The sequence below is a fragment of the Pleurodeles waltl genome, chromosome 7 (assembly GCF_031143425.1).
Source record: "Pleurodeles waltl isolate 20211129_DDA chromosome 7, aPleWal1.hap1.20221129, whole genome shotgun sequence".
Taxonomy (NCBI): domain Eukaryota; kingdom Metazoa; phylum Chordata; class Amphibia; order Caudata; family Salamandridae; genus Pleurodeles; species Pleurodeles waltl.
The window spans coordinates 1,259,026,379-1,259,054,151 of record NC_090446.1 but is presented as its reverse complement, the minus strand read 5'-3'; the positions used below and the strand labels follow the sequence as shown (position 1 = coordinate 1,259,054,151).

Here is a 27,773-nt window from a genome sequence, read left to right as displayed (position 1 = left end):
TGACCAGTCAGGGTGTGCTTTGGCATCTATTTATGTTGTTTTTCAGGCATGAACCAACCACAGTTGTGTTTACCTTGATTAAGTTCCCCTCCACTGATCGCGCTGTAATTCAGGTACTCTTTCCTTTTTCTGTGTTTCTTTACCCCTTGCACACTCACCATCCTAGCACTGTTCTCATAACTTTGAGCCCTGCTGCATGGCTGTATTTTATAAAAAATATATCGCTGTGATGCATTATCGCGCTATGACAGTACATTTCCCATCAGAGTGCTCACGACGTAAATATCCAACATCATTTTATACCATGAAAGTGGTCATAGTCACAACATATATATATGCAGCTTTATTGTCCTAAAAAGTTCCATGTCCACGGGAAATCTAATTTACTAAACGATCATCTGTGCTGTAGAGTGTCGATCTGTGGACGGTTAGCAACTGAAGTTCGCTAAGAAAGGCAACATCGCCATCTGCTGGAGTTATACTGAAAGCACTCTCCAATAAAATGTCAAGATTGGCGTCACAAAACATGGGCGGTGCAACAATAAAAGAAGAGCGAGCTGTGGCAAGGCAAGGGCTAGAATCGCTCCAATACAAGGATAATTACCAGACTGAGCTGTGACAGATAAAGGGAACAAAAGTATTTGTGTATTTTTATGATTAAGTTCTCCAGTTCGCAGTATTTGGCACACTGGCATTTGGCAAGCTACTTACATCTAAAATGACATGAAGGGTATCACTCCCCCTACTACACCCACCTTTGCATGCTGCTTTACTCTTTCCATCCCTGCTGTCATAGCGCTATTAGCATAAGTTGTTGCCACTTTGCATGGCTGATGCTTATTGAAAAATAGCAGTGCTGCATTATAGCGCTATGACGCATCCAGCACTAGCCGAGTTACACCACTTTTCTTTTCACTTTCAGCTATGTTGCATATATAAAATAGCCACACCTTGTGCATTAGTTATGACATGTACAGTAAGAACAGTAACTGGGCTAAGAGTGTTGCACAGACGTAAATTCCCATGATCATTGTGTTCCTGTGACCCAGAAAACTGTGTTCAGGGTATTTATAAGACCCTTGGCTTGCACTCCAAGCCTGCTGTCCACAGGCAAAGTACTTTGACAGTGAGCTGTGGGTTTAAGATGAGTTTGTGCCTTTCAAGGGCCTAAGCCAGTTGGGCACAGTTAAAGGCCATGTGCTTTGGATTCTAGAGACCACACAGAATGAGACAAGAGTGCTACCAAAAGACCGTGCAATAAGGGATCGGAGGAACCGAGATTGGTACATGCATGTGGCAAACGCTCACTGGAATGCGGCCCTCAATCGTAAATTAACTTTGATCCATCAAGACCTCGGAGTTCTGTAACTTTATAAAGGAAATCGGCCTCATTCCTGTTTTAGATTATGGAACTTCTCAATGGCTTGGACTATCCATAAAATGGGGTACATTATCTCTTATATCATGAACACAACATTTTAAATCAGGTTCTACTATTATTTTTGTTGTGATTTAAATAGTTTATAACAATACATTTAATTCATTAATTCATTGTCATTCACGACTTCTTCCATCATCCCATTGCACATGACCGAGGCAAAGGAAAATGGTGGCTGGCCCCTTTGCCCAGAGCTCACCGTGAGTGACCAAAAATAAATATACTGAGTTCAGAGAAAAGGTCACAAGAAAATCTCGAGCATAACAAGCATCAACATAAATCAGCAAATCCTTTAACAGTGATGAATAATTCAGCAATGCAAGTCAGTCAGTCAGCTGTCACCATTAAATCACCCTTGTCAGCCTACCTTACTCAAATTAGCATCAGCATGTGGGTCTTCATGCGAAAACAATTTAGACAAAAATCATTAATTTGGAAAAATCTATCTAAAGAGAGTAAAACATTTTTAAACAGCGCAGTTGGTACCTAGAAGGAAAAACACATGTTAATCATTCACATTGTTACAGCTACCTATCCAAGAATAGATCAGCAACAAGTCAGTCTTCGTCTCCAGGTCATCAGTCATCAGCAAGTATCAGGCTCACAGAGAGTAAACCCAATTATCAGCACTTCGTTCAGCGTCTCCTTACATCATCAACTTTTGTCTCTCCGCTCTGAATTTCCTTCCCTTGTCATGACTTTTTATTAGGGTCTCTCAGTCCGTCCCACTAATTGCTAATTGGTCAACTTTATCAGAGGTTATGACTCCACCCTATAGTTTTTGTTGACCACATGTTTGCGTCGGTTCAAGCTCCAAGTTCCATTAGTTTGATTGGTCCTTCTGTCGATGAGAACATCATCTGGCTCTTCAGGTAACAAAATTGTTACTCACAGTCTTTTAGTCAGTGCTTCCATTGTTCAAGTCCTGGGAAAGGAAGTTTAGCCTACTCTACACATAATTGTATCAATTTGTCCTCATCATCTCCTGTCCACTGGTACATTTGCCGAATTTTCTAGCAGAGCCCCGTCTGAACTCTGTACAGTTCAAGGTCCTTTTCTCCAGTTCCAGTCCTCAGCAGATCATCGTGTCTCCATGTTTAAGCAAGCAAGGCCCAGAGCAGACCAGGCCTCCAGTTCGGCTAAGTTAAGAATATGAATCATCATAAATCCTAGGTTATACATTCAAACATGACATATTAGTACAGATATTTAATATATTTTCATTATTTAGCATTTTGTTAACACACATGGTGACCACTCCCCGTGGGCACATTTTACTCATACACGTTATTTTCAATTATTAGTTTCTTTTATCAATATTTCTCATTAGTAGTCATACGCAAATCATTAGAAATTTCTCATATTAGCATATGTGTTCCAACAAGAGGGTAGCCAAAGTCTACTTCTTGCGTGCAGATCCCACGGTGCATGTACATGTACACTAGGCTCATAGTGACAGGGTGCCTGGTATGACTGAATGGCAAGGCAAATTGATGAATGTCACAGGATGAGACACATCTTGTAGCCAGAGTAACCTCCCTTATATTGTAGATATAGAGTCATATCTTCTGAGCAGAAAGATAGCTATAAAAAGACAATTTTTATGTTTGTATTTTAACATCTTTTCTGTAATTTTATATTTGATTTAACACATCTTAAAAGGGGAAACAATCAATTAAGAGAAACGCCACCAGAGAGAATTTGGAAAACAAATCTAAAAGAGTAAGAACAATATGGATGCCATTACTTCAGATGCTTGTCCATTAAGGCTTTTCAGATGACATAATACATTCGTCAGCCAAACCTGCTGCAGGTCCTATAGAGCAGTAAACGGTAAACCCCTTGTATGCTAAATTGGATTTATTAAGGCTGTCCAGCATTGTTCGTGAATTAAGCAGCAAACCTGAGCATCTAGAGAGGAGCATCGCTTTCTGGATTTATTTTTTAAAGATAATACCTCTGCCAGGATCACACCATGAGTGGGTGCAAGTAACAATTGCGTCAGGCTAAACTGATTGTTCCCATCCAAGACTGCCACCTAGATTAACCCTCAACAAGTTGTATAAATGCAACCCTGGTAGGGAATGTTATGAGTTCTTCAGATGTCTCAATAACACAAAAGTCCAAAATTTTGTTGGGTGAGAGTGGGATGTCTACATGAACTTCCTCGTCCAAAAGTAATTGTAATTGAATAATTAAATAACCAGTTCAAGACGTCATGCTCTGCTGGGGATTAACCCTTTATCATTATGGTCTATATCCATTTTAGATCAGATTGTAACCTGAAGGACCAGGTACTCAGGAATGTACCTGATCTTCTGAAAGGGCAATTTCTGTGGAATGGAAAATGTATTTCCAGTTCAGAAACAGGCAAGCACATTCAAGGATATTTGCTGAGAGGTACATTTACATACAAACTTTGAAAGTCCACTAACGTTACCCTTATTCAGTTATCCTGCATTCAGAGTCAAATTTAAGGCTGAATCGAGTTCACTCTACACCTGGGTGCACAGAAGTTAGGTGGAAAACACAGTGGAAGCACATGCTTTATACCGAGATCCTGATGCACAGGAACGTAAGCAAGGAATCCATGGGCCCTGCAAGCAAGGACAATGGAACCTTTGCTGTGGGGATAGTAATATATAGCAATTATAAGGGATTCAAAGGGCCCCCTCAGAGCTCTGGGCACCGGTGCCACTGCACCTTATGCACTAATGGTAGCTACACGACTGCTGATGCTCCAATAGCCTGCTGTGCAGGGCAGCAGTTTTTCTAAGCAGGGTCCTTATCATCTCAGTGCAGAGCCCATGGCATAGGCAAAGCAAATCCTGCATTCAGAACGGCATGGGAAAAATCAGATCCCCGCTCAGTAGATTCTGCTGTTATGGCAAAGGGTGTACTCTACTCATGAGAACCAAATAGGCCGAAAACAGGATGGTGTTGCTTGTGTCCCTGCTCAGGGTGGATGTGTCATGTCAATTCAGGCTGGACTGTTGTTACTGGAGCAGGACGGAGGCTTACATGCATGTGGCTGGTTCCTGTCTGAGATGGTATAGTGGGAAAAAAAAGTTGACTAGGGTGCAGTCTGAGTAATTTCCTGGGCTGACATTAGTTCAAGCAATGCACTCATAACTTTTTTGTATTCCTCACTGCTTCGTCCAGACTGTTACATTTATTCTCGACCTCATTTCAGGAGGTCCGAAGCGAAAAATAAATTTCTAACAACAACTGTGTCTTACCCACTTTCTTAGCTCAAACATCTGTGTTACTATATAAGAGGTACCATTTCAATCTATAATTAATAATGTATCTCTAACTCTAGGATCATGACAGACTGTGAAAATGGAAATCGAACCCTCTCCAACAAATTCATCATTGTGGGATTTGAAGTGGTGCGAGAGATTCAGATCTTTCTCTTTTCTTTATTCACAACAATGTATATCTTGACGATTGGATCAAATATGCTTATCATCACAGTAGTGAAGTTTACGAGGACACTTCACAAACCTATGTATTACTTTCTATCCAATTTTTCTTTGTTGGAGATTCTCTATACTACTGTTACTGTCCCAAATATGCTAGTGGCTTTGCTTACTGAAAAGAAAACAATTTCTGTCCCAAATTGCCTTGCACAGTTCTATTTTCTGTTTGGCCTTGGCGCATCTGAAAACTGCCTCCTAGCAGTGATGGCTTATGATAGGTATGTGGCGATCTGTAATCCATTGCGGTACATCACTATCATGACAAGCAAAACCAGTGGCCATCTTGCTACTGGTGCCTGGGTGAGTGGAATGTTTGCAGCTTTGCCACCTGCCTTATGGATCTCGTCCTTGAGCTTCTGTACTCCTAATGAAATTGACCACTTCTTTTGTGACTATGCTCCTTTGTTGAAGCTCGCTTGCCAAGACACATCAGTGGGTGAATTTACATTTTTGGTCGTGGCTTGGAGTGTCATACTGGGTTGCTGCCTGCTCACAATGATATCCTACATTTTTATCATCCATTCAATATTGCGCATTCCTTCTACCGAAGGGCAGAAGAAGGCATTCAACACATGTGCCTCTCATCTCACAGTCGTTAGCATTTTTTATGGGACCGTTACCTTCATGTACATAAGGCCAAATTCCAACATTCGGTTCGCGTTAGATAAAGTGGTGTCAATTTTCTACTGTGTTGTGACTCCATTGTTAAATCCTATGATTTACAGTCTGAGAAACAAAGAAGTGAGGGATGCAGTAAAGAAAACCTTGGTCAAGTGGAAATTTGCACTTGGTGGAGAATCAGCGGCCAAAGCAAATCCACACAGAAACAGAGACATCGGTGCAATAAAATGTTTCAATCTGTTGTTAGTCTCCTTCTTCTAAGGTGGTATAACAATCACACCTTTAACTGACTTTATTTCTTTCAATGTATTTTTGTCTCACTTATTGCTTGCCTTCTTTGCTCTGTCTCCTTTTTTCCTGTCTCTAAATACCATAATGGACAGTGGCACGCAAGCTCCTAATACCAACACTCTCCCTTTTGAAAGTGGAACTGCGCCTTTCAGTAGGAAACGTGTTCTGAGGAAGAATTTGCACTGACACCTACATTTGACATGCATTAGACTGGTTTAACTTACTTTGCTCACTCTCTCTCTTACTCTGCCTCACTCTGTCTCTCTGACTTTCTCTCTCTCTCTCACACACTCACATGTGCGCGCACACAAACACACTCTCACTCTATCTCTCTTTGCTCGCTCTCTCTCAGGGCCTGCCCCTTTAATCAGTCAGAATAGTGGAGAGTATTATCTCCGACACCTTAATTGGCTTCCATCTCTTAAATTTAGAGATGACTGCTGCCATCTCTGTACATTGAAACAAACCGCCCTCATGGCGCAGACATCCGTCATTGGTTTTTGATGGCAGTCCGTCAATATTTTTTTATATTTTTTTTGTAATTCAGAAACTAACTCCCAAAGCAAGTTTTTCCCTGAAAAAACTAAAACAGAATGCAGAAAGAAAATATATTACACCATCCAAACTAAGAGCCTTCTTTACGAGGAAGTGGTGCAGAGCTGTGCTAAAATTTGCAGCGCACCACTGAGTCACTTCAGAAACTTAGGGACGGGCCATATCTACAAAAATATGTTGCACCTCTGTGTTTCCCATAGCGCTGTCACTAAATGTAGCTGTCTTGCACCAATGCAGGCACCCTTGCACTGTCAACTCCACAGGAGGTGTGTCTGTCCATGGAGTGACCTAAGCAGCCAGACCCCAGTGCTGTGGGTCTATCAGGAGGAAGAGTACTGTGGTAAGTGATCTGCCATACCCAGGAGTGTAGGCATAGTCTCTCCAAGAGTGCTGTCCTAATCTGGAATTACCTCACCATTGTGAAAAGAAGCCTGATCATAGCTGTTTATTATTGTAACATCAAGAGTTGCACCTGTGGTGGACATCCCCACAGGCAACAAGAACTGTGAGCATGTTGGTCATCGCCATCAAAACCGAGAGCTCCTAGTTACCGCTGATGCATCTGGGAAGGGTTCCCCATAGGAGTCATTGTGCCTCTGGGACCCCTCTGCCTCCATTGCAGTCAACTTCTGCCTATCTCCCAGTGACCAAGCAGTGAGTTCAATTTTTGTAAAGGGTCCCCCGCTTGCATCTAGGACCTACTGATACTGAAGGATTCTAGGTGGCAGCACCCGCTGTCCTCTCTGGCTGTGGGCCTGCCTGAAGCAGAGGCTGCATCTGCTGCTAGTGCGTTTCCTCTCAGAACTGGGAAGGATCCAAGATGTCTGTTGCCAGTTACCCACTGACATTATAAATGAACATGGAGACCAGCATGTGATGAGACTGTTTAAAAGAGAATTTCATTGACCAGAGCACATTTACCGCTGAACTGGTGTACTTGTAATTAAGCCTAGAATTATGTAATTCAGTGATATTCTGCTATGTTTGAGGACCTGCCAGGACATAAAACTTGGAGAACATCTGAGAAGATGGGAGGTGTAATAGTGTTAGCCAAGGCGCAGTAACACAAGTGCCAGATTAAATTTGCACCTGCTGCTATCTGTGTCATATTCCTTTTTAAGTGCACATTTAATTACTTTTCTTATCTCTGTAAAATCGACAAGTTGGACCTTCAATTAGTGTGCTGCAGGGTGGCTGTTGAGTACCTTGTTTACGCACCTCTGCACTGTCTCCCTGAGAAGCCTGTGACTGCTGTACATATCAACCAATGAGAGTCCAATGCTGAAAGTAATGCACCTGGCCCAGTTTTCATAGCCACAATCGTATGGAGGCCAGGATATATTACCTTAGCCCCCAAAGGTCAGGCCCAGTATCCCCTGCTTGCAACGTGCCCCTCCCCTCCACTACCCCGAACACGGCCTAACAATAATCCTCTCTGAGCTCACCAGATGTTTTATCAAGTCTAGTTAATATTAGATCCATACCAAACCTTTTAAAAACGTACTTAAGAAAGTGACAGTCTGTACACTGGAATGCACTCTCAGCATTACGTTAATACACTATAAGGAACTTCTTTTGTTTAGGACAAGTTGTAGGAGGCTGGTCTGGCTTATAGTGGGTACCTGATGGTACTTACACCTTGCGAAAGTCCAGTTATCCCTTATTATTAGATTAGTAGTGTTCTAGCAGCTTAGGCTGATAGAAATAGCTATATCAGAGCAGCTTAGGCTGAAATAGGAGACATGCAAAGTTCCTACTATACCACTTATATCATATTGCACTATATCATAAGGATCACAGTACTCAGAGTTACTAAAAATCAAGGTACTTTATTTTAGTGACAATGTGCCAAAAATATCTCAGAGGATATACTCCCTCAGGAGGTAAGAAAAATACACAAACTATACACACAAACCAAAATCAGGTAAGTAAACTGTTAGAAAAGTAGTGCAAACACTGTAGAATACAATAGGATGCAATAGGCCTAGGGGCAACACAAACCATATACTAAGAAAGTGGAAGGCGAACCACTTTGGAACCCCAGACCTAGTGTAGTGTGTAGAGGGTCGCTGGGAGTATAAGAAAACACTAAGGGTGTCCAAGATACCCCACCCCAAGACCCTGAAAAATAGGAGTAAAGTTACCCTACTTTCCCAGAAACACACTAAAGTTGTGATAGGAGATTCTGCAAGGACAACAACTGACTGCAAAGCACTCAAGACGGATTCCTGGACCTGAGGACCTGTTAAGGAAGGGGACCAAGCCCAAGAGTCACGAAAGTGTCCAGGGGGGCAGGATCCCACTAAACCCCAGATGAAGGTGCAAAATGGCTGGCTCCGGGTGGAAGAAGCTGAAGATTCTGCAACAACGGAAGATGCCAGGAACTTCTTCTTTGCACAGAAGATGTCCCACGGCGTGCTGGAGGATGCAGAGTTGTTTCCACGCAGGAAGACGGCAAACAGGCCTTGCGAGATGCAAAGGTTGTGGCTGAAGAAAATGGATGCTGCCCAGGCCCAGGAAGGACCAGGAGGTCACCCCTTGGAAAAGGAGACAGAGGGAGCACTCAGCAGTACAGAGAGCCCACAGAGAAGCAGGCAGCAACAGGGGTTCAAGAAAACTGAGCATGGCAGTCGTCTCAACACTACAAAGGAAGGTCCCACGAAGCCAGTGGTCAACTCAACGAGTTGAGCAATGCAGGACGGAGTGCTGGGGACCTGAGCTGTGCTGTGCACAAAGGATTCCTTGCAAAAGTGCACAGAAGCCCTAGCAGCTGCAGTTCATGCAGTACACAGGATTACTGTCTGGCGTGGGGAGGCAAGGACTTGCCACCACCAAATTTGGACAGATGGACCACTGGACTGTCGGGGTCACTTGGATCCAGCTCCTGTGTTCCAGGGACCATGCTTGTCAAGAGGAGAAGGGACCAAGAGGACCGGTGAATCAGACGTTTGGTGCCTGCGGTGGCAGGGTGAAGGTTCCTTTGACCCACGGGAGATTTCTTCTTGGCTTCCAGTGCAGGTTGAAGGCAGCCAGCCCTCAGAGCATACAGCACCAGGAAACAGTCTAGAAAGCCGGCAGGATTAGGTGCTACAATGTTGCTGGTAGCCTTCTTGCTACTTTGTTGCGGTTTTGCAGGTGTCCTGGCACAGTCAGCGGTCGATCCTTGGCAGAAGTCAAAGAGGGAGATGCAGAGGAACTCTGGTGAGCTCTTGCATTCGTTATCTGAAGAGAAACCCACAGGAGAGACCCTAAATAGCCCTCAGAGGAAGATTTTCCACCTAACCAGGTAAGCACCTATCAGGAGGGGTCTCTGACATCACCTGCTGGCACTGGCCACTCAGAGGCCTCCATTTGTGTCCTCACACCTCTGCATTCAAGATGGCAGAGGTCTGGGACACACTGGAGGAACTCTGGGCACCACCCCTGAGGTGGTGATGGACAGGGGAGTGGCCACTCCCCTTTCCTTTGTCCAGTTTCACGCCAGAGCGGGGCTGGGGGACCATCTGTGCCCTTCAAAGCATTCCCAGAGGCCAGGAAAGGCTACTCCTCTTAGGCCCTTAACACCTATTTCCAAAGGGAGAGGGTGTAACACCGTCTCTCAGAGGAAATCCTTTGTTCTGCCTTCTTGGGACTGGGCTGCCCAGACCCCAGGAGGGCAGAAGCCTGTCTGTGGTTGGCAGCAGCGGTAGCTTCAGTGGAAACCCCAGAGAGTTAGTTTTGGCAGTACCCGGGGTCATGCTGGAGTCCCGGAGATGCATGGAATTGGCACCCCAATACCAGATTTGGCATGGGGGACAATTCCATGATCTTAGACATGTTACATGGCCATATTATGAGTTATCATTGTGAAGCCACATATAGGTATTGACCTATATGTAGTGCATGCGTGTAATGGTGTCCCCGCACTCACAAGGTCTGGGGAAATTGCCCTGAACAGTGTGGGGGCACCTTGGCTAGTGCCAGGGTGCCCTCACACTTAGTAACTTTGCACCTAACCTTCACTAAGTGAGGGTAAGACATATAGGTGACTTATAAGTTACTTAAGTGCAGTGTAAAATGGCTGTGAAATAACGTGGACGTTATCTCACTCAGGCTGCAGTGGCAGTCTTGTGTAAGAATTGTCTGAGCTCCCTATGGGTGGCAAAAGAAATGCTGCAGCCCATAGGGATCTCCTGGCACCCCAATACTCTGGGTACCTAGGTACCATATACTAGGAAATTATAAGGGTGTTCCAGTGTGCCAATTAGAATTGGTAAAAATGGTCACTAGCCTATAGTGACAATTTTAAAGGCAGAGAGAGCATAAACACTGAGGTTCTGGTTAGCAGATCCTCAGTGACACAGTTAGGCACTGTAGGAGGCTGGACTGGCTTGTAGTGAGTACCAAGGGGTACTTACACCTTGCACCAGGCCCAGTTATCCCTTATTAGTGTATAGGGTGTCTAGCAGCTTAGGCTGACAGATAATGGTAGCTTAGCAGAGCAGCTTAGGCTGAACTAGGAGACGAGTGAAGATCCTACAGTACCACTAGTGTCATATGCACAATATCATAAGAAAACACAATACATAGATATACTAAAAATAAAGGTACTTTATTTTTATGACAATATGCCAAAAGTATCTCAGTGAGTACCCTCAGTATGAGGATAGCAAATATACACAAGATATATGTACACAATACCAAAATATGCAGTAATAGTGTTAGAAAACAGTGCAAACAATGTATAGTTACAATAGGATGCAATGGGGACACATAGGGATAGGGGCAACACAAACCATATACTCCAAAAGTGGAATGCGAACCACGAATGGACCCCAAACCTATGTGACCTTGTAGAGGGTCGCTGGGACTGTAAGAAAACAGTTAGGGTTAGAAAAATAGCCCACCCCAAGACCCTGAAAAGTGAGTGCAAAGTGCACTAAAGTTCCCCAAAGGACATAGAAGTCGTGATAGGGGAATTCTGCAGGAAAGACACAAATCAGCAATGCAACAACGATGGATTTCCAAACGAGGGTACCTGTGGAACAAGGAGACCAAGTCCAAAAGTCACAAGCAAGTCGGAGATGGGCAGATGACCAGGAAATGCCAGCTGTGGGTGCAAAGAAGCTGCTACTGGACAGTAGAAGCTGAAGATTCTGCAGGAACGACAAGGGCTAGGAACTTCCCCTTTAGAGGACGGATCCACCACGCCGTTGAGAGTCGTACAGAAGTGATTTCCTGAAGAAAGACCACCAACAAGCCTTGCTAGTTGCAAATCATGTGGTTAGGGTTTTTGGATGCTGCTGTGGCCCAGGAGGGACCAGGATGTCGCCAATTGCGTCTGGGAACAGAGGAGGCATCGAGCAAGAAAAGGAGCCCTCTCAAAAACAGGCAGCACCCGCAGAAGTGCCAGAACAGGCACTACAAAGTGGAGTGAAATGGTGCTCACATGAAGTTGCACAAAGGAGTCCCACGCCGCCGGAGGACAACTTAGGAGGTCGTGCAATGAAGGTTAGAGTGCTGTGGACCCAGGCTGGATTGTGCACAAAGGATTTCTGCCGGAAGTGCACGGAGGCCGGAGTAGCTGCAAAAGTCGCGGTTCCCAGCAATGCAGTCTGGCGTGGGGAGGCAAGGACTTACCTCCACCAAACTTGGACTGAAGAGTCACTGGACTGTGGGAGTCACTTGGACAGAGTTGCTGGATTCAAGGGACCTCGCTCATCGTGCTGAGAGGAGACCCAGGGTACATGTGATGCAGTTCTTTGGTGCCTGCGGTTGCAGGGGGACGATTCCGTCGACCCACGGGAGATTTCTTCGGAGCTTCTAGTGCAGAGAGGAGGCAGACTACCCCCACAGCATGCACCACCAGGAAAGCAGTCGAGAAGGCAGCAGGATCAGCGTTACAGAGTTGCAGTAGTCGTCTTTGCTACTTTGTTGCAGTTTTGCAGGCTTCCAGCGCGGTCAGCAGTCGATTCCTTGGCAGAAGGTGAAGAGAGAGAGGCAGAGGAACTCGGATGAGCTCTTGCATTCGTTATCTGAGGAATCCCCAAAGACAGAGACCCTAAATAGCCAGAAAAGAGGGTTTGGCTACTTAGGAGAGAGGATAGGCTAGCAACACCTGAAGGAGCCTATCAGAAGGGGTCTCTGACGTCACCTGCTGGCACTGGCCACTCAGAGCAGTCCAGTGTGCCAGCAGCACCTCTGTTTCCAAGATGGCAGAGGTCTGGAGCACACTGGAGGAGCTCTGGGCACCTCCCAGGGGAGGTGCAGGTCAGGGGAGTGGTCACTCCCCTTTCCTTTGTCCAGTTTTGCGCCAGAGCAGGGCTGAGGGGTCCCTGAACCGGTGTAGACTGGCTTATGCAGAAATGGGCACCATCTGTGCCCATGAAAGCATTTCCAGAGGCTGGGGGAGGCTACTCCTCCCCAGCCCTAACACCATTTTCCAAAGGGAGAGGGTGTAACACCATCTCTCTGAGGAAGTCCTTTGTTCTGCCTTCCTGGGCCTGGCCTGGCTGGACCCCAGGAGGGCAGAAACCTGTCTGAGGGGTTGGCAGCAGCAGCAGCTGCAGTGAAACCCCGGGAAAGGCAGTTTGGCAGTACCCAGGTCTGAGCTACAGACCTGTGGGATCATGGGATTGTGCCAACTATGCCAGGATGGCATAGAGGGGGCAATTCCATGATCATAGACATGTTACATGGCCATATTCAGAGTTACCATTGTGAAGCTACATATAGGTAGTGTAATGGTGTCCCCGCACTCACAAAGTCCGGGGAATTGGCCCTGAACAATGTGGGGGCACCTTGGCTAGTGACCGGGTGCCCACACACTAAGTAACTTAGCACCCAACCTTTACCAGGTAAAGGTTAGACATATAGGTGACTTATAAGTTACTTAAGTGCAGTGTAAAATGGCTGTGAAATAACGTGGACGTTATTTCACTCAGGCTGCAGTGGCAGGCCTGTGTAAGAATTGTCAGAGCTCCCTATGGGTGGCAAAAGAAATGCTGCAGCCCATAGGGATCTCCTGGAACCCCAATACCCTGTGTACCTCAGTACCATATACTAGGGAATTATAAGGGTGTTCCAGTATGCCAATGTAAATTGGTAAAATTGGTCACTAGCCTGTTAGTGACAATTTGAAAGAAATGAGAGAGCATAACCACTGAGATTCTGATTAGCAGAGCCTCAGTGAGACAGTTAGTCATAACACAGGTAACACATTCAGGCACACTTCTGAGCACTGGGGCCCTGGCTGGCAGGGTCCCAGTGACACATACAACTAAAACAACAGATATACAGTGAAAAATGGAGGTAACATGCCAGGCAAGATGGTACTTTCCTACACAACCCCCCCCAAACGAAGGACAATAAGACTAGCCATGACCTGATGAGTCTTCATTGTCTAAGTGGAAATATCTGGAGAGTCCATCTGCATTGGAGTGGCTACTCCCAGGTCTATGTTCCACTGTATAGTCCATTCCCTGTAGGGATATGGACCACCTCAACAATTTAGGATTTTCACCTTTCATTTGTTTTAGCCAAAGTAGAGGTTTGTGGTCTGTCTGAACAATGAAGTGAGTGTCAAACAGGTATGGCCTCAACTTCTTCAGTGCCCAGACCACAGCAAAGGCCTCCCTCTGTATGGCAGACCAACGCTTTTCTCTAGGGGTCAGCCTCCTACTAATAAAAGCAACAGGTTGATCCTGGCCCTCAGAATTAAGTTGTGATAGGACTGCCCCTACTCCTAATTCAGATGCATCAGTTTGGACATAGAATATTTTAGAGTAACAAGGGCTTTTCAGGACAGATGCAGAGCACATGGCCTGCTTCAGCTCCTCAAAAGCTTTCTGATAGTTTGCTGCCCATAATACCTTTTTAGGCATTTTCTTAGATGTGAGGTCATTAAGAGGGGCTGCAATGGAGCCATAGTTCTTAATGAACCTCCTGTAATACCCAGTGAGGCCTAGGAAGGCTCTCACCTGAGTCTGAGTAGTAGGGGGAACCCAATCTATAATAGTTTGGATTTTCCCCTGAAGTGGTGCAATCTGTTCCCCACCAACAAGGTGTCCCAGATAAACCGCCTTCCCCTGCCCTATCTGGCACTTTGAAGCCTTGATAGTGAGGCCTGCCTTTTGCAGGGCCTCCAAAACTTTCCATAGGTGGACCAGGTCATCATCCCAGCTGGAGCTAAAGACAGCTATATCGTCCAGATATGCTGCACTAAAGGCTTCCAGCCCTTGCAGGACTGTGTTCACCAACCTCTGAAAAGTGGCAGGTGCATTTTTCAATCCAAAAGGCATTACTGTGAATTGGTAATGGCCTCCAATGGTTGAAAATGCAGTTTTTGCTTTTGCATCTTCTGATAATTTGATCTGCCAATACCCTGCAGTCAAGTCAAAAGTGCTTAGATACTTGGCAGATGCCAGTGTATCTATGAGCTCATCTGCCCTGGGTATAGGGTGAGCATCAGTTTTGGTTACCTGGTTGAGACCTCTGTAGTCAACACAAAACCGCATTTCCTTCTTTCCATCTTTGGAATGAGGTTTTGGTACAATTACTACAGGAGAAGCCCATGGACTTTCAGAGTGCTCAACCACTCCCAGTTCTAACATTTTTTGCACCTCTTGCTTTATGCAGTCTCTGACATGGTCAGGCTGCCTATAGATTTTACTTTTGACAGGCAAGCTGACTCCAGTATCTATAGTGTGCTCACACCAAGAAGTGGTACCTGGCACAGTAGAGAAGAGTTCAGAAAACTGACCCAGGAGATTTATGTAATGGTCTTTCTGCTCAGCAGTAAGACAATCAGCCAAAACTACACCTTCCACTGGAGCATCTTGTTCTGTGGAAGAGAAGAGATCAGGGAGAGGGTCACTCTCTTCTTCCTGTCCCTCATCAGTTGCCATGAGCAGGGTGAGATCAGCCCTGTCATAGTAGGGTTTCAGGCGATTAACATGGAGCACCCTAAGGGGACTCCTGGCAGTGCCTAAGTCAACTAAGTAGGTGACTTCACCCTTTTTTCAACAATAGTGTGGGGTCCACTCCATTTATCTTGGAGTGCTCTTGGGGCCACAGGCTCCAAGACCCACACTTTCTGCCCTGGTTGGTACAGAACCAAAACAGCCTTCTGGTCATGCCATTGCTTTTGGAGCTCTTGGCTGGCCTGAAGGTTTTTACTGGCCTTTTTCATGTACTCAGCCATCCTTGATCTGAGGCCAAGTACATAGTCCACTATGTCTTGCTTTGGAGCTTTTAAAGGTTGTTCCCAACCCTCCTTAACAAGTGTTAGAGGACCTCTTACTGGGTGTCCAAAGAGGAGTTCAAAGGGGCTGAAGCCCACTCCTTTTTGGGGGACCTCCCTGTAAGCAAAAAGGAGGCATGGTAAAAGGATATCCCATCTCCTGCGGAGTTTTTCAGGGAGTCCCATAATCATGCCTTTGAGAGTTTTGTTAAATCTCTCCACCAGTCCATTTGTTTGTGGATGATAGGGTGTAGTGAACTTGTATGTCACACCACACTCCTTCCACATGGCCTTTAAGTAAGCAGACATGAAATTGCTTCCCCTGTCTGATACCACCTCTTTTGGGAAGCCCACCCTGGAAAATATTCCCAGGAGGGCCTTTGCCACTGCAGGTGCTGTAGTGGTCCTTAGAGGAATAGCTTCAGGATATCTTGTGGCATGGTCCACTACCACCAAGATAAACCTATTGCCTGAAGCAGTAGGAGGGTCAAGGGGGCCAACTATGTCAACCCCTTCCCTTTCAAAGGGAACCCCAACCACAGGTAGTGGAATAAGGGTTGCCTTTGGAGTGCCACCTGTCTTGCCACTGGCTTGACAGGTTTCACAGGACTTGCAAAATTCTTTTGTGTCCTCTGACATTCTAGGCCAATGAAACAAGGGAACAAGTCTGTCCCAAGTTTTCATTTGTCCCAAATGTCCAGCTAAGGGAATGTCGTGGGCTAGAGATAGGAGGAACTTTCTGTACTCCTGTGGAATCACTAACCTCCTGGCAGTTCCAGGTTTAGGATCCCTTGCTTCAGTGTACAAGAGGTTGTCCTCCCAGTAAACTCTGTGAGAGTCACTGACATCCCCATTAGCTTGTTTGACAGCTTGCTGTCTTAGACCCTCTAGTGTGGGACAGGTTTGCTGTGCCACACTCAGCTCCTCCCTGGCAGGCCCCCCTTCACCCAAAAGCTCCGCAGTGTCTGCTTCCAGCCTCTCTGGTGTATGTTCTGCACAGGGTAGAAATTCTTCTTCCTCAGAAGTAGAATCCACTGTAGAGGGAGGGATAGTAGGTAGTGCTTTACTTCTACTAGCCCTAGCTTTAGGGAGCACTTGGTCCATTGTTCCAGGATCCAAGTCACCCTGTCCTTTTTGCTTTTTGGCCTGAGCCCTGGTTAAAGCAAAAATATGCCCTGGGATGCCCAGCATTGCTGCATGGGCCTCCAACTCCACATCTGACCAAGCTGATGTCTCCAAATCATTTCCTAGTAGACAGTCTACAGGTAAATCTGAGGCTACCACAACTTTCTTTGGACCAGTAACCCCCCCCAGTTGAGATTTACAACAGCCATGGGGTGGCTAAGTGTGTTGTTGTGAGCATCGGTTACTTGGTACTGGTGACCAAGTAGGTGTTGTTCAGGGTGGACCAGTTTCTCTATTACCATAGTAACACTGGCACCAGTGTCCCTGTAGGCCTGAACCTCAACACCATTTATTAGGGGTAGCTGCTTGTACTTATCCATGTTAAGGGGACAAGCAACTAAGGTGGCTAAATCAATAGCCCCCTCAGAGACTAACACAGCCTCTGTGGTCTCCCTAACAAGACCAACCCCAACTAAGTTACCAAAAGTGAGCCCAGCTACTCCCTTGGATTGGCTATTTGTAGGTTTGCTCCCACCACCACTGCTATTAGTAGGGACACTAGGTGTAGCAGTAGGGGTTGTAGTGGTAGGAGGCTTGGTGCTTTTCTTTGGACAACTGGGATCTGTTGTCCAATGGCCTTTTATTTTACATAAATAGCACCATGGTTTCTTTTCTTTGTTTTGATTAGAAGAGGATTTGGGCCCACCACCCGCACCAGAGTGTTTTTGTGGGCCTGATGAAGACTCATTTTTAGATTTGTCCCCACCCTTGTCAGAAGACTTACCATCCTTCTTCTTGTTTCCATCTTTGTCACCCCCTGTATGAACTTTTCTGTTCACCCTTGTTCTGACCCATTTGTCTGCCTTCTTTCCCAATTCTTGGGGAGAGGTCAGATCAGAGTCCACCAGGTACTGGTGCAACAAATCAGACACACAGTTATTAAGTATATTCTCTCTCAGGATCAAGTTATACAGGCTTTCATAATCAGTAACTTTACTGCCATGTAACCAACCCTCCAAGGCCTTCACTGAATGGTCAACAAAATCAACCCAGTCTTGTGAAGACTCCTTTTTGGTCTCTCTGAACTTCATCCTGTACTGTTCAGTGGTTAAGCCATAACCATCCAGGAGTGCATTCTTAAGAACTGCAAAATTATTGGCATCACTTTCTTTTACAGTAAGGAGCCTATCCCTACCCTTTCCACTAAATGATAGCCATAGGATAGCAGCCCACTGCCTTTGAGGGACATCCTGTACAACACAGGCCCTCTCAAGTGCAGCAAACCACTTGTTAATGTCATCCCCCTCCTTATAAGGGGGAACTATCTTGTGCAGATTCCTAGAATCATGCTCTTTTGCAGGATGACTATTGGGAATACTGCTGCTGCCACCATGGGTTTCTAAACCCAACTTCTGTCTTTCTTTTTCTAGTTCAAAGTACTGTCTATCCAAATCCAGCTGTTGCTTCTTGAGCTTCAGTCTGGTTTGTTCCACTCTCAATTTATTGAGCTCCCTTTCTAACAATCTGTCATCAGGGTGGGTGGGAGGGACATGTCTAGAAACAGAAGTATGATGAGAAAGGACAGAAGGAGACCTGTCCCTAACAGAAGGCACCCTAACAGCTTGGCTCACAGAAACAGCACTTCTACTATGATGAGAAGTAATACTCTTACTGGGATGTGAGACCACACTATCTGTATGATGTGACTCAACATCAGTTCCAACTATGCTAGGTTGTCTGCTAGGGGGCAGGCTTGGAAGTTTCCCTCCCACTTATTTAGTTAGGGGAGCCCCAGAGTCAGAGTGGGAACCATCAGCTAACTTTTCAACAGGAGTGCCAGCTGTGGCCTTATCCTGTTCAATAAGCATATTCACTAACAGTTCTTAAGAAGGATTCTTCCTTACACTTAAACCTCTATCTATGCAGAGACTCCTTGCTTCTTTCCAGCTAAGGTTATCACAAGCAAGTTTGGACAGATCAACAGTTTGGCCTGTGCCAGACATTTTAGACAGTGTTTAAGTGACAGAAAAAGTGAAGAAAAAGTTTTTCAGAACTTTTAGAAAGACAGAAAAAAAACTTTTAAAACTTTTTAAGAACTTTTTAGAAAGTTAGAGGTACTTTTCAGCACTTTAGAAAAGAAGTGAGAAAAGAAATGCAAAACTTTTTGGTTAGGTGTACATACACTGAACTTGTTTTGTATATTTTTCTCTTATGAAAAGTACAATGACAAAAGTGGTAAGTAGTTAGAGAGCACTTATCCCACCACTGCACAACCAATGTAGGAGGCTGGACTGGCTTGTAGTGAGTAACAAGGGGTACTTACACCTTGCACCAGGCCCAGTTATCCCTTATTAGTGTATAGGGTGTCTAGCAGCTTAGGCTGATAGATAATGGTAGCTTAGCAGAGCAGCTTAGGCTGAACTAGGAGACAAGTGAAGCTCCTACAGTACCACTAGTGTCATATGCACAATATCATAAGAAAACACAATACATAGATACACTAAAAATAAAGGTACTTTATTTTTATGACAATATGCCAAAAGTATCTCAGTGAGTACCCTCAGTATGAGGGTAGCAAATATACACAAGATATATGTACACAATACCAAAATATGCAGTAATAGTGTTAGAAAACAGTGCAAACAATGTATAGTTACAATAGGATGCAATGGGGACACATAGGGATAGGGGCAACACAAACCATATACTCCAAAAGTGGAATGCGAACCACGAATGGACCCCAAACCTATGTGACCTTGTAGAGGGTCGCTGGTACTGTAAGAAAACAGTTAGGGTTATAAAAATAGCCCACCCCAAGACCCTGAAAAGTGAGTGCAAAGTGCACTAAAGTTCCCCAAAGGACATAGAAGTCGTGATAGGGGAATTCTGCAGGAAAGACACAAATCAGCAATGCAACAACGATGGATTTCCAAACGAGGGTACCTGTGGAACAAGGGGACCAAGTCCAAAAGTCACAAGCAAGTCGGAGATGGGCAGATGCCCAGGAAATGCCAGCTGTGGGTGCAAAGAAGCTGCTACTGGACAGTAGAAGCTGAAGATTCTGCAGGAACGACAAGGGTTAGAAACTTCCCCTTTGGAGGACGGATCCCACACGCCGTGGAGAGTTGTGCAGAAGTGTTTTTCTGAAGAAAAACCACCAACAAGCCTTGCTAGCTGCAAATCATATGGTTAGGGTTTTTGGATGCTGCTGTGGCCCAGGAGGGACCAAGATGTCGCCAAATGCGTCTGAGGACAGAGGGGGCGTCGAGCAAGGCAAGGAGCCCTCTCAGAAACAGGCAGCACCCGCAGAAGTGCCGGAACAGGCACTACAAAGTGGAGTGAAACGGTGCTCACCCGAAGTTGCACCAAGCAGTCCCACGCCGCCGGAGGACAACTTAGGAGGTCGTACAATGCAGGTTAGAATGCCGTGGACCCAGGCTGGACTGTGCACAAAGGATTTCCACCGGAAGTGCACGGAGGCCACAGTAGCTGCAAAAGTCGTGGTTCCCAGCAATGCAGTCTGGCGTGGGGAGGCAAGGACTTACCTCCACCAAACTTGGACTGAAGAGTCACTGGACTGTGGGAGTTACTTGGACAGAGTTGCTGGATTCAAGGGACCTCGCTCGTCATGCTGAGAGGAGACCCAGGGTACTGGTGATGCAGTTCTTTGGTGCCTGCGGTTGCAGGGGGACGATTCCGTCGACCCACGGGAGATTTCTTCGGAGCTTCTAGTGCAGAGAGGAGGCAGACTACCCCCACAGCATGCACCACCAGGAAAGCAGTTGAGAAGGCGGCAGGATCAGCTTTACAGAGTTGCAGTAGTCGTCTTTCCTACTTTGTTGCAGTTTTGCAGGCTTCCAGCGCGGTCAGCAGTCGATTCCTTGGCAGAAGGTGAAGAGAGAGATGCAGAGGAACTCGGATGAGCTCTTGCATTCGTTATCTGAGGAATCCCCAAAGACAGAGACCCTAAAAAGCCAGAAAAGAGGGTTTGGCTACTTAGGAGAGAGGATAGGCTAGCAACACCTGAAGGAGCCTATCAGAAGGGGTCTCTGACATCACCTGCTGGCACTGGCCACTCAGAGCAGTCCAGTGTGCCAGCAGCACCTCTGTTTCCAAGATGGCAGAGGTCTGGAGCACACTGGAGGAGCTCTGGGCACCTCCCAGGGGAGGTGCAGGTCAGGGGAGTGGTCACTCCCCTTTCCTTTGCCCAGTTTCGCGCCAGAGCAGGGCTGAGGGGTCCCTTAACCAGTGTAGACTGGCTTATGTAGAAATGGGCACCATCTGTGCCCATGAAAGCATTTCCAGAGGCTGGGGGAGGCTACTCCTCCCCAGCCCTAACACCATTTTCCAAAGGAAGAGGGTGTAACACCCTCTCTCTGAGGAAGTCCTTTGTTCTGCCTTCCTGGGCCAGGCCTGGCTGGACCCCAGGAGGGCAGAAACCTGTCTGAGGGGTTGGCAGCAGCAGCAGCTGCAGTGAAACCCCGGGAAAGGCAGTTTGGCAGTACCCAGGTCTGAGCTACAGACCTGTGGGATAATGGGATTGTGCCAACTATGCCAGGATGGCATAGAGGGGGCAATTCCATGACCATAGACATGTTACATGGCCATAGTCGGAGTTACCATTGTGAAGCTACATATAGGTAGTGACCTATATGTAGTGCACGCGTGTAATAGTGTCCCCGCACTCACAAAGTCCGGGGAATTGGCCCTGAACAATGTGGGGGCACCTTGGCTAGTGCCAGGGTGCCCACACACTAAGTAACTTAGCACCCAACCTTTACCAGGTAAAGGTTAGACATATAGGTGACTTGTAAGTTACTTAAATGCAGGGTAAAATGGCTGTGAAATAACGTGGACGTTATTTCACTCAGGCTGCAGTGGCTGTGGCAAAAGAAATGCTGCAGCCCATAGGGATCTCCTGGAACCCCAATACCCTGGGTACCTCAGTACCATATACTAGGGAATTATAAGGGTGTTCCAGTATGCCAATGTAAATTGGTAAAATTGGTCACTAGCCTGTTAGTGACAATTTGAAAGAAATGAGAGAGCATAACCACTGAGGTTCTGATTAGCAGAGCCTCAGTGAGACAGTTAGTCATAACACACGTAACACATTCAGGCACACTTATGAGCACTGGGGCCCTGGCTGGCAGGGTCCCAGTGACACATACAACTAAAACAGCATATATACAGTGAAACATGGGGGTAACATGCCAGGCAAGATGGTACTTTCCTACAGGCACCACACAGGAAACACATTTAAGCCACAAACTATGAGCACTGGGGTCCTGGATAGCAGGAACCCAGTGAGACAGGCAAAAACAAACTGACACACAAGTAAAAATGGGGGTAACATGCCAGGCAAGATGGTACTTTCCTACACAAGTGCATCAACAAACTGTTAAGAATACTGTCCTCCAGCCACCTCCGCTAGGTGAAACCCAGCTAGTCAATGTGCATTTAGCCAAGTAAGACTTAATAAGCCACTCTAGTAGTAACATATACAAATGTGATGCACAGCATAAACCAGACCAATAGCATTCAGGTTTTACTGCAACACTCTTTCAGCAAGTGGAGCTGAACATTTTATGCATGGCAAAATAATGTATATAAGCACAATGTTACTTTGTCCAGCTGAAAAGTTTATCTAGAAGTGTATGCCTTCATAGCTGTGAGGGAAATGGACATTTTGAATATCGACTTTCAGAGATCTGACATAGTACTCTCAGAAAAAACTCATTTTCCTTTGAATGTATATGGAAGTACTATTCTGGGGCAACGTGTAGACAAGTTGTATTTATTAAAATGCATTTCTTACTAAAATTCTCATTTGTTTCAATTGTTTTTTATTGTAAGCGCCCTGTCTATCTAAGAATTGTATTTTCCTAGTGTAGCTTGTTACACCCTTCTTAGTCAACATTATCTCATAGTTCACAAATACAAATTCTTCAAAAGCAGAAAAAAATTATGAAAAAGTGAGGGGCACGGTAATCAAGAGACCTATATCTGGGGAACAAGAAAAGGAAAGTCCTGCATTAAGAGGGTCCATTCGGAAAAACGAAAACAAATTTACAGTTAGAGAATGATCAGAATGGGAAATGCTAGGTAGTGAGCTGGAAAATATGGCCGTCATCTTGAGACAAATGTTGACAAGGCATAAGGAATAAGCATAGAAAATAAACATTAATTAAATGGTGTGAGATATGATGTTAACTGCTGAAATACAAAAGTGCCAAAACCAGTAAGTTGATTGAATTCAATCCACGGAGCCAAAAGTCAACAGTATTACAAAATGGCGGCTATCTTGTATAACAGCAGATCAGCTAACTCAACGGGGACAAGAAATTCAGTTCCAACACTGATAGAGGGACTATTATGGAACTCGCTGTAAAGACGTATAGGAAAAAGGACTGCTGCATAAAATATAAATATAACCATTTTTAAACTGAGATATTAAACAATTACCTTCAGTGGATGATGTAATCAATTCTAAGATCCTATATGAATGGCGTGATTGTAACCTCCAAGAAAGCAGTGGGAGCAAAGAGGAAAAACCTAGGGACAACTGAGGTTGAATCAGAGCGATTTGTTCTAAAACCTTTCCTTTCGGGAGTGGTTGTGGTAGGCAGGAAAGCGAATAAGCCAACTATTGGGATACACCATGAATTGCAGAACGCAAAAGAAAAAAGAGAGGAAATATTAGTGGTTAAGACAGCACTGTTGAAGACAGATGTGTTGTGCTAGACCTGAGAGCTTTAGGGTGGTCATCCCCAACTTTTTGCCTGCCTCCCTCCAGTTTTCGCTGGTTATAGGACTCTGCGCACTTTACCACTGCGAATCAGTGCTAAAATGCATGCGCTCTCTCCCTTAAACATGGTAACATTGGTTCTTCCCCAGTTGGCATATTTGATTTACTTATAGGTCCCTACTAAATTGCACTCACTACATGTGCCCAGGGTCTGTAAATTAAATGTTAAAAGTGGGCCTGCAGCACTGATTGTGCCACCCACATAAGTAGCCCTTAACCATGTCTCAGGACTGCCATTGCAAGGCCTGTGTGTGCAGTTTCACTGCCACTTCGACTTGGCATTTAAAAGTACTTGCCAAGCCTTAAACTCCCCTTTTTCTACATATAACTCATACCTAAGGAAGGCCGTTGGTAACCCATTGGGTAGGATGCTGTGTAGGTAAAAGGCAAGATATGTCCATGTGGGGCATATTTATGAAAAGTGGCGCTGAACCTTTTCTTGCACCACTTTGCGCCCCCCCCAATGCCACCATGTGTGCGCCGTATTTATAATATGGCGCCACCATGGCAGTAGTTAGAGAGACTAGCATCAACATTTTTAACGCTAGTCTGGCTCTTTGCAGGACTAGCGTCAAAAATATTGACCCTAGTCCTTCAAAGCACCCAGAGACCCATTCAATATAATGGGAACCTCTTTTTAATGCCTGCAAAGAGCAGACATTAAAAATGCCAATAAAAATGGTGCAAAGGAATCTCATAGATTCCTTAGTGCCATTTTTATGCCCCCTTGGCATCAGTACGCCCCCCTGGCATACATTATGCCTGGTGCAGGCATAATGTGGCGCAAGGGTTAACAAAGTGGCGCAATGCATACATTGCGCCACTTTGTAAATACGGCGTGGGGAAAATGCCACGTTATCACCACCTTAGCATGAAAAAAATGACACTATGAACAGCTCTAGGGGCTCTTAAATATGCCCCACATGTGTTTTATATGTCCTGGTAGTGAAAAACTCCTACATTCGTTTTCCACTACTGTGAGGCCTGCTCCTTTCATAGACTAGCATTAGGACTGCCGTCATATACTTTTTGAGTGGTAGATTCTGATCTGAAAGGGGTAACCAGATCATATTTAGTATGGCCAAAATGGTAATAAAAAATCCTGCTTATTGGCGAGGTTGGCTTTCATATTAATGTTTTAGAAATGCCACTTTTAGAAAGAGAGGATTTCTCTGTGATTAAAACCATCTGGGGCCTTACAGCCTGTCTCCAATCAACGTCTGGTCTGTGCTGGTTGACAGCTTCCTTGTGCATTTCACCCAGACAACCAAAACACAGGACATTCAGTCACATCTGCATTCATCTGGATACTGAATTGGTCTTTCTGGGCTGGAAGGGTGGAGGGCCTCACACTAACATTTCAAAGGCCAATTGCCTCCCCTCACACAAAGGACTGATAACCCCCCACAGCGACCATGGCAGACCGGACTGGGCTGGGCTGAAAGAGGAACTTGTGCACTTCAAACCCACTCTTTGAAGCCTCCCCCACTTTAAAGGCATGTTTGGGTATAAAAACTGGGTCTCAGACCCCACCAACTCAGACACTTCAGGGTCTACACCTGAACTCTGTCAGAGGAGCTGCCTGGCTGCCCAAATTACTCATCTAGACTGCTTTGCTGAGAAGGACTGCTGCCTTGCTGTTGCCCTGCTGGCCTCTGAATTTGCTGGAAGGACTCTGCCCCTAATTAGCACATTTAACGTCCCAGGTATATGGTACCCAGTGTACAAATGGTCTGTAAGTTAAATGTCACTGGTGTATTGCAACACCTTTTGTTCTTTTACTAATGTGACAATGCAAAGCATGTCTTCAGGACTGCCCTTGCAGCCTCAGTGTGCAGTCTTAAAAACATACAAATAAAGCTTTTGCCAAGACTAAACCTTCATTTTCAATACCTATGGGTCACCCCCAATGTATACCCAAAATGCCCATAGGGCAGGGTGCATGGTATTTATAAGTAGAACAAATGTACCTAAGTTGTGGATGTCTTGGCATGGAAAAACGTCCAAAGTTGTTTTTCATTGTTTGCCCATAGAGAAGAACTGAGTTACATTATAACACCTTATAATGCATAAATCAATAGTAATTTAAAATCCAATCTAATGATCAAGTTGGATTTAAAATTACTGTTTTGAAACTGCCACTTTTAGAAAGTTGGCTATATTTCTGTTAAAGCTAAATGAGCCTTTCTGCCAGTGTTCAGTGTCACATGACTGTTACTGGCTCTCCTATGGTGAGATGTGTATTGCTCCAAGACAGTGACAAAGGTCTTGGGTTGTGGAAATGTTTTTCACCCTGACAGGATTTCATAGAGGGGCCTGCGACCACAATATGAAAATAAGGGATCACCTTTTCTACGTAATGTCTTATTTAAAGCATATCATTCGCAGTAGATTCTAATTAGTTTGCAAACATAGAAGCAAAGATAAATCTGAGGCTGAGATGCAATGATCCTCCGATGTACTACAAAGAAATGTAAGCACCCCCTGAGAAAATAGCTCTTGTCCAAAAGTCTATTGGTAAAATGATTGCATATTTGTGTCTTTTTTATTTGTTTTATAGTGCATAAATTCGAGAGAAGGCGCTTCGGGGTGCATATACCCTAAAGTCAAACTTTAGAAACCATCCAATAATCATCAAAAATAGTCCATTATACATATTAATAAATCATGCTCACTACAACAAATCAGTCTAGGTTCTGCAATATTCTTTACATCTACTCCTAAAAGAAATACATAAAGGTACGTGACACAGGCTTGAAGGTAATGCATTCACCACTTCCCACCCTGAGCAGCTTGCCTCTGTAGGAAAGTACCATCTTGCCTGGCATGTTACCCCCATTTGTTACTTGTAAGTATGGTTGTTTTTGCCTGTGTCTCTGGGATCCTGCTAGCCAGGACCCCAGTGCTCATAAAGTGTGCCCTGTATGTGTTCCCTGTGTGGTGCATACTGTATCTCTGAGGCTCTGCTAATCAGAACCTCAGTGTTTATGCTATCTCTGCTTTTAAAATTGTCACTGCAGGCTTGTGACTAATTTTACCAATTCTGATTGGCACACTGGAACACCCTTATAATTCCCTAGTATACGGTACCTAGGTACCCAGGGTATTTGGGGTTCCAGGAGATCCCTATGGGCTGCAGCATTTCTTTTGCTACCCGTAGGGAGCTCAGACAATTCTTACACAGGACTGCCACTGCAGCCTGAGTGAAATAACGTCCACGTTATTCCACAGCCATTTTACACTGCACTTAAGTAATTTATAAGTCACCTATATATCTAACCCTCACTTAGTGAAGGTTAGGTGCAAAGTTACTAAGTGTGAGGGCACCCTGGCACTAGCCAAGGTGCCCCCACATTGTTCAGGGCAATTTCCTCGGACCTTGTGAGTGCGGGTACACCATTACACTCGCAAACTACATATAGGTCAATACCTATGTGTAGCTTCACAATGGTAACTCCGAACATGGCTATGTAACATGTCTAAGATCATGGAATTGTCCCCCCAATACCAATCTGGTATTGGGGTGACAATGCCATGCATCCCCGGGGCTGCAGCATGGACCCCAGGTACTGCCAAACTAGCTCTCTGGGGTTTTCTCTGCAGCTACCGATGCAGCCTGGTCCCAGGAAGGCAGAACAAAGGATTTCCTCTGAGAGAGGGTGTTACACCCTCTCCCTTTGGAAATAGGTGTTAAGGGCCGGAGAGGAGTAGCCTCTCCTGGCCTCTGGAAATGCTTTGAAGGGCACAGATGGTGCCCTCCTTGCATGAACCAGTTTACACTGGTTCAGAGATCCAGCAGCCCCTGCTCTGGTGCGAAACTGGACAAAGGAAAGGGGAATGGCCACTCCCCTGTCCATCACCACCCCTGGGGTGGTGCCCAGAGCTCCTCCAGTGTGTCCTAGACCTCTGCCATCTTGAATACAGAGGTGTGAGGGCACAATGGAGACCTATGAGTGGCCAGTGCCAGCAGGTGATGTCAGAGACCCCTCCTGATAGGCTCTTGCCTGGTTAGGTAGCCAATCCTACTCTGAGGGCTATTTAGGATCTCTCCTGTGGGTTTCTCTTCACATAACGAATACAAGAGCTCACCATATTTCCTCTGTACTTCTCTCTTTGACTTCTGCCAAGGATCAACTGCTGACTGTCCAGGACGCCTGCAAAACCGCAACAAAGTAGCAAGAAGACTCCCAGCAACATTGTAGCTCCTCATCCTGCCGGCCTTCTCGACTGTTT

General features: G+C 45.5%; 1 protein-coding gene across 1 annotated transcript; it reads left to right on the top strand.

The window, feature by feature from the left end:
- Positions 1–4,764: 4,764 nt before the first annotated feature.
- Positions 4,765–5,802, top strand: LOC138247013 (olfactory receptor 6F1-like). The gene has a single exon (XM_069201764.1). The coding sequence runs from the start codon at positions 4,765–4,767 to the stop codon at positions 5,800–5,802; it is 1,038 nt and encodes a 345-aa protein (XP_069057865.1).
- Positions 5,803–27,773: the final 21,971 nt, after the last annotated feature.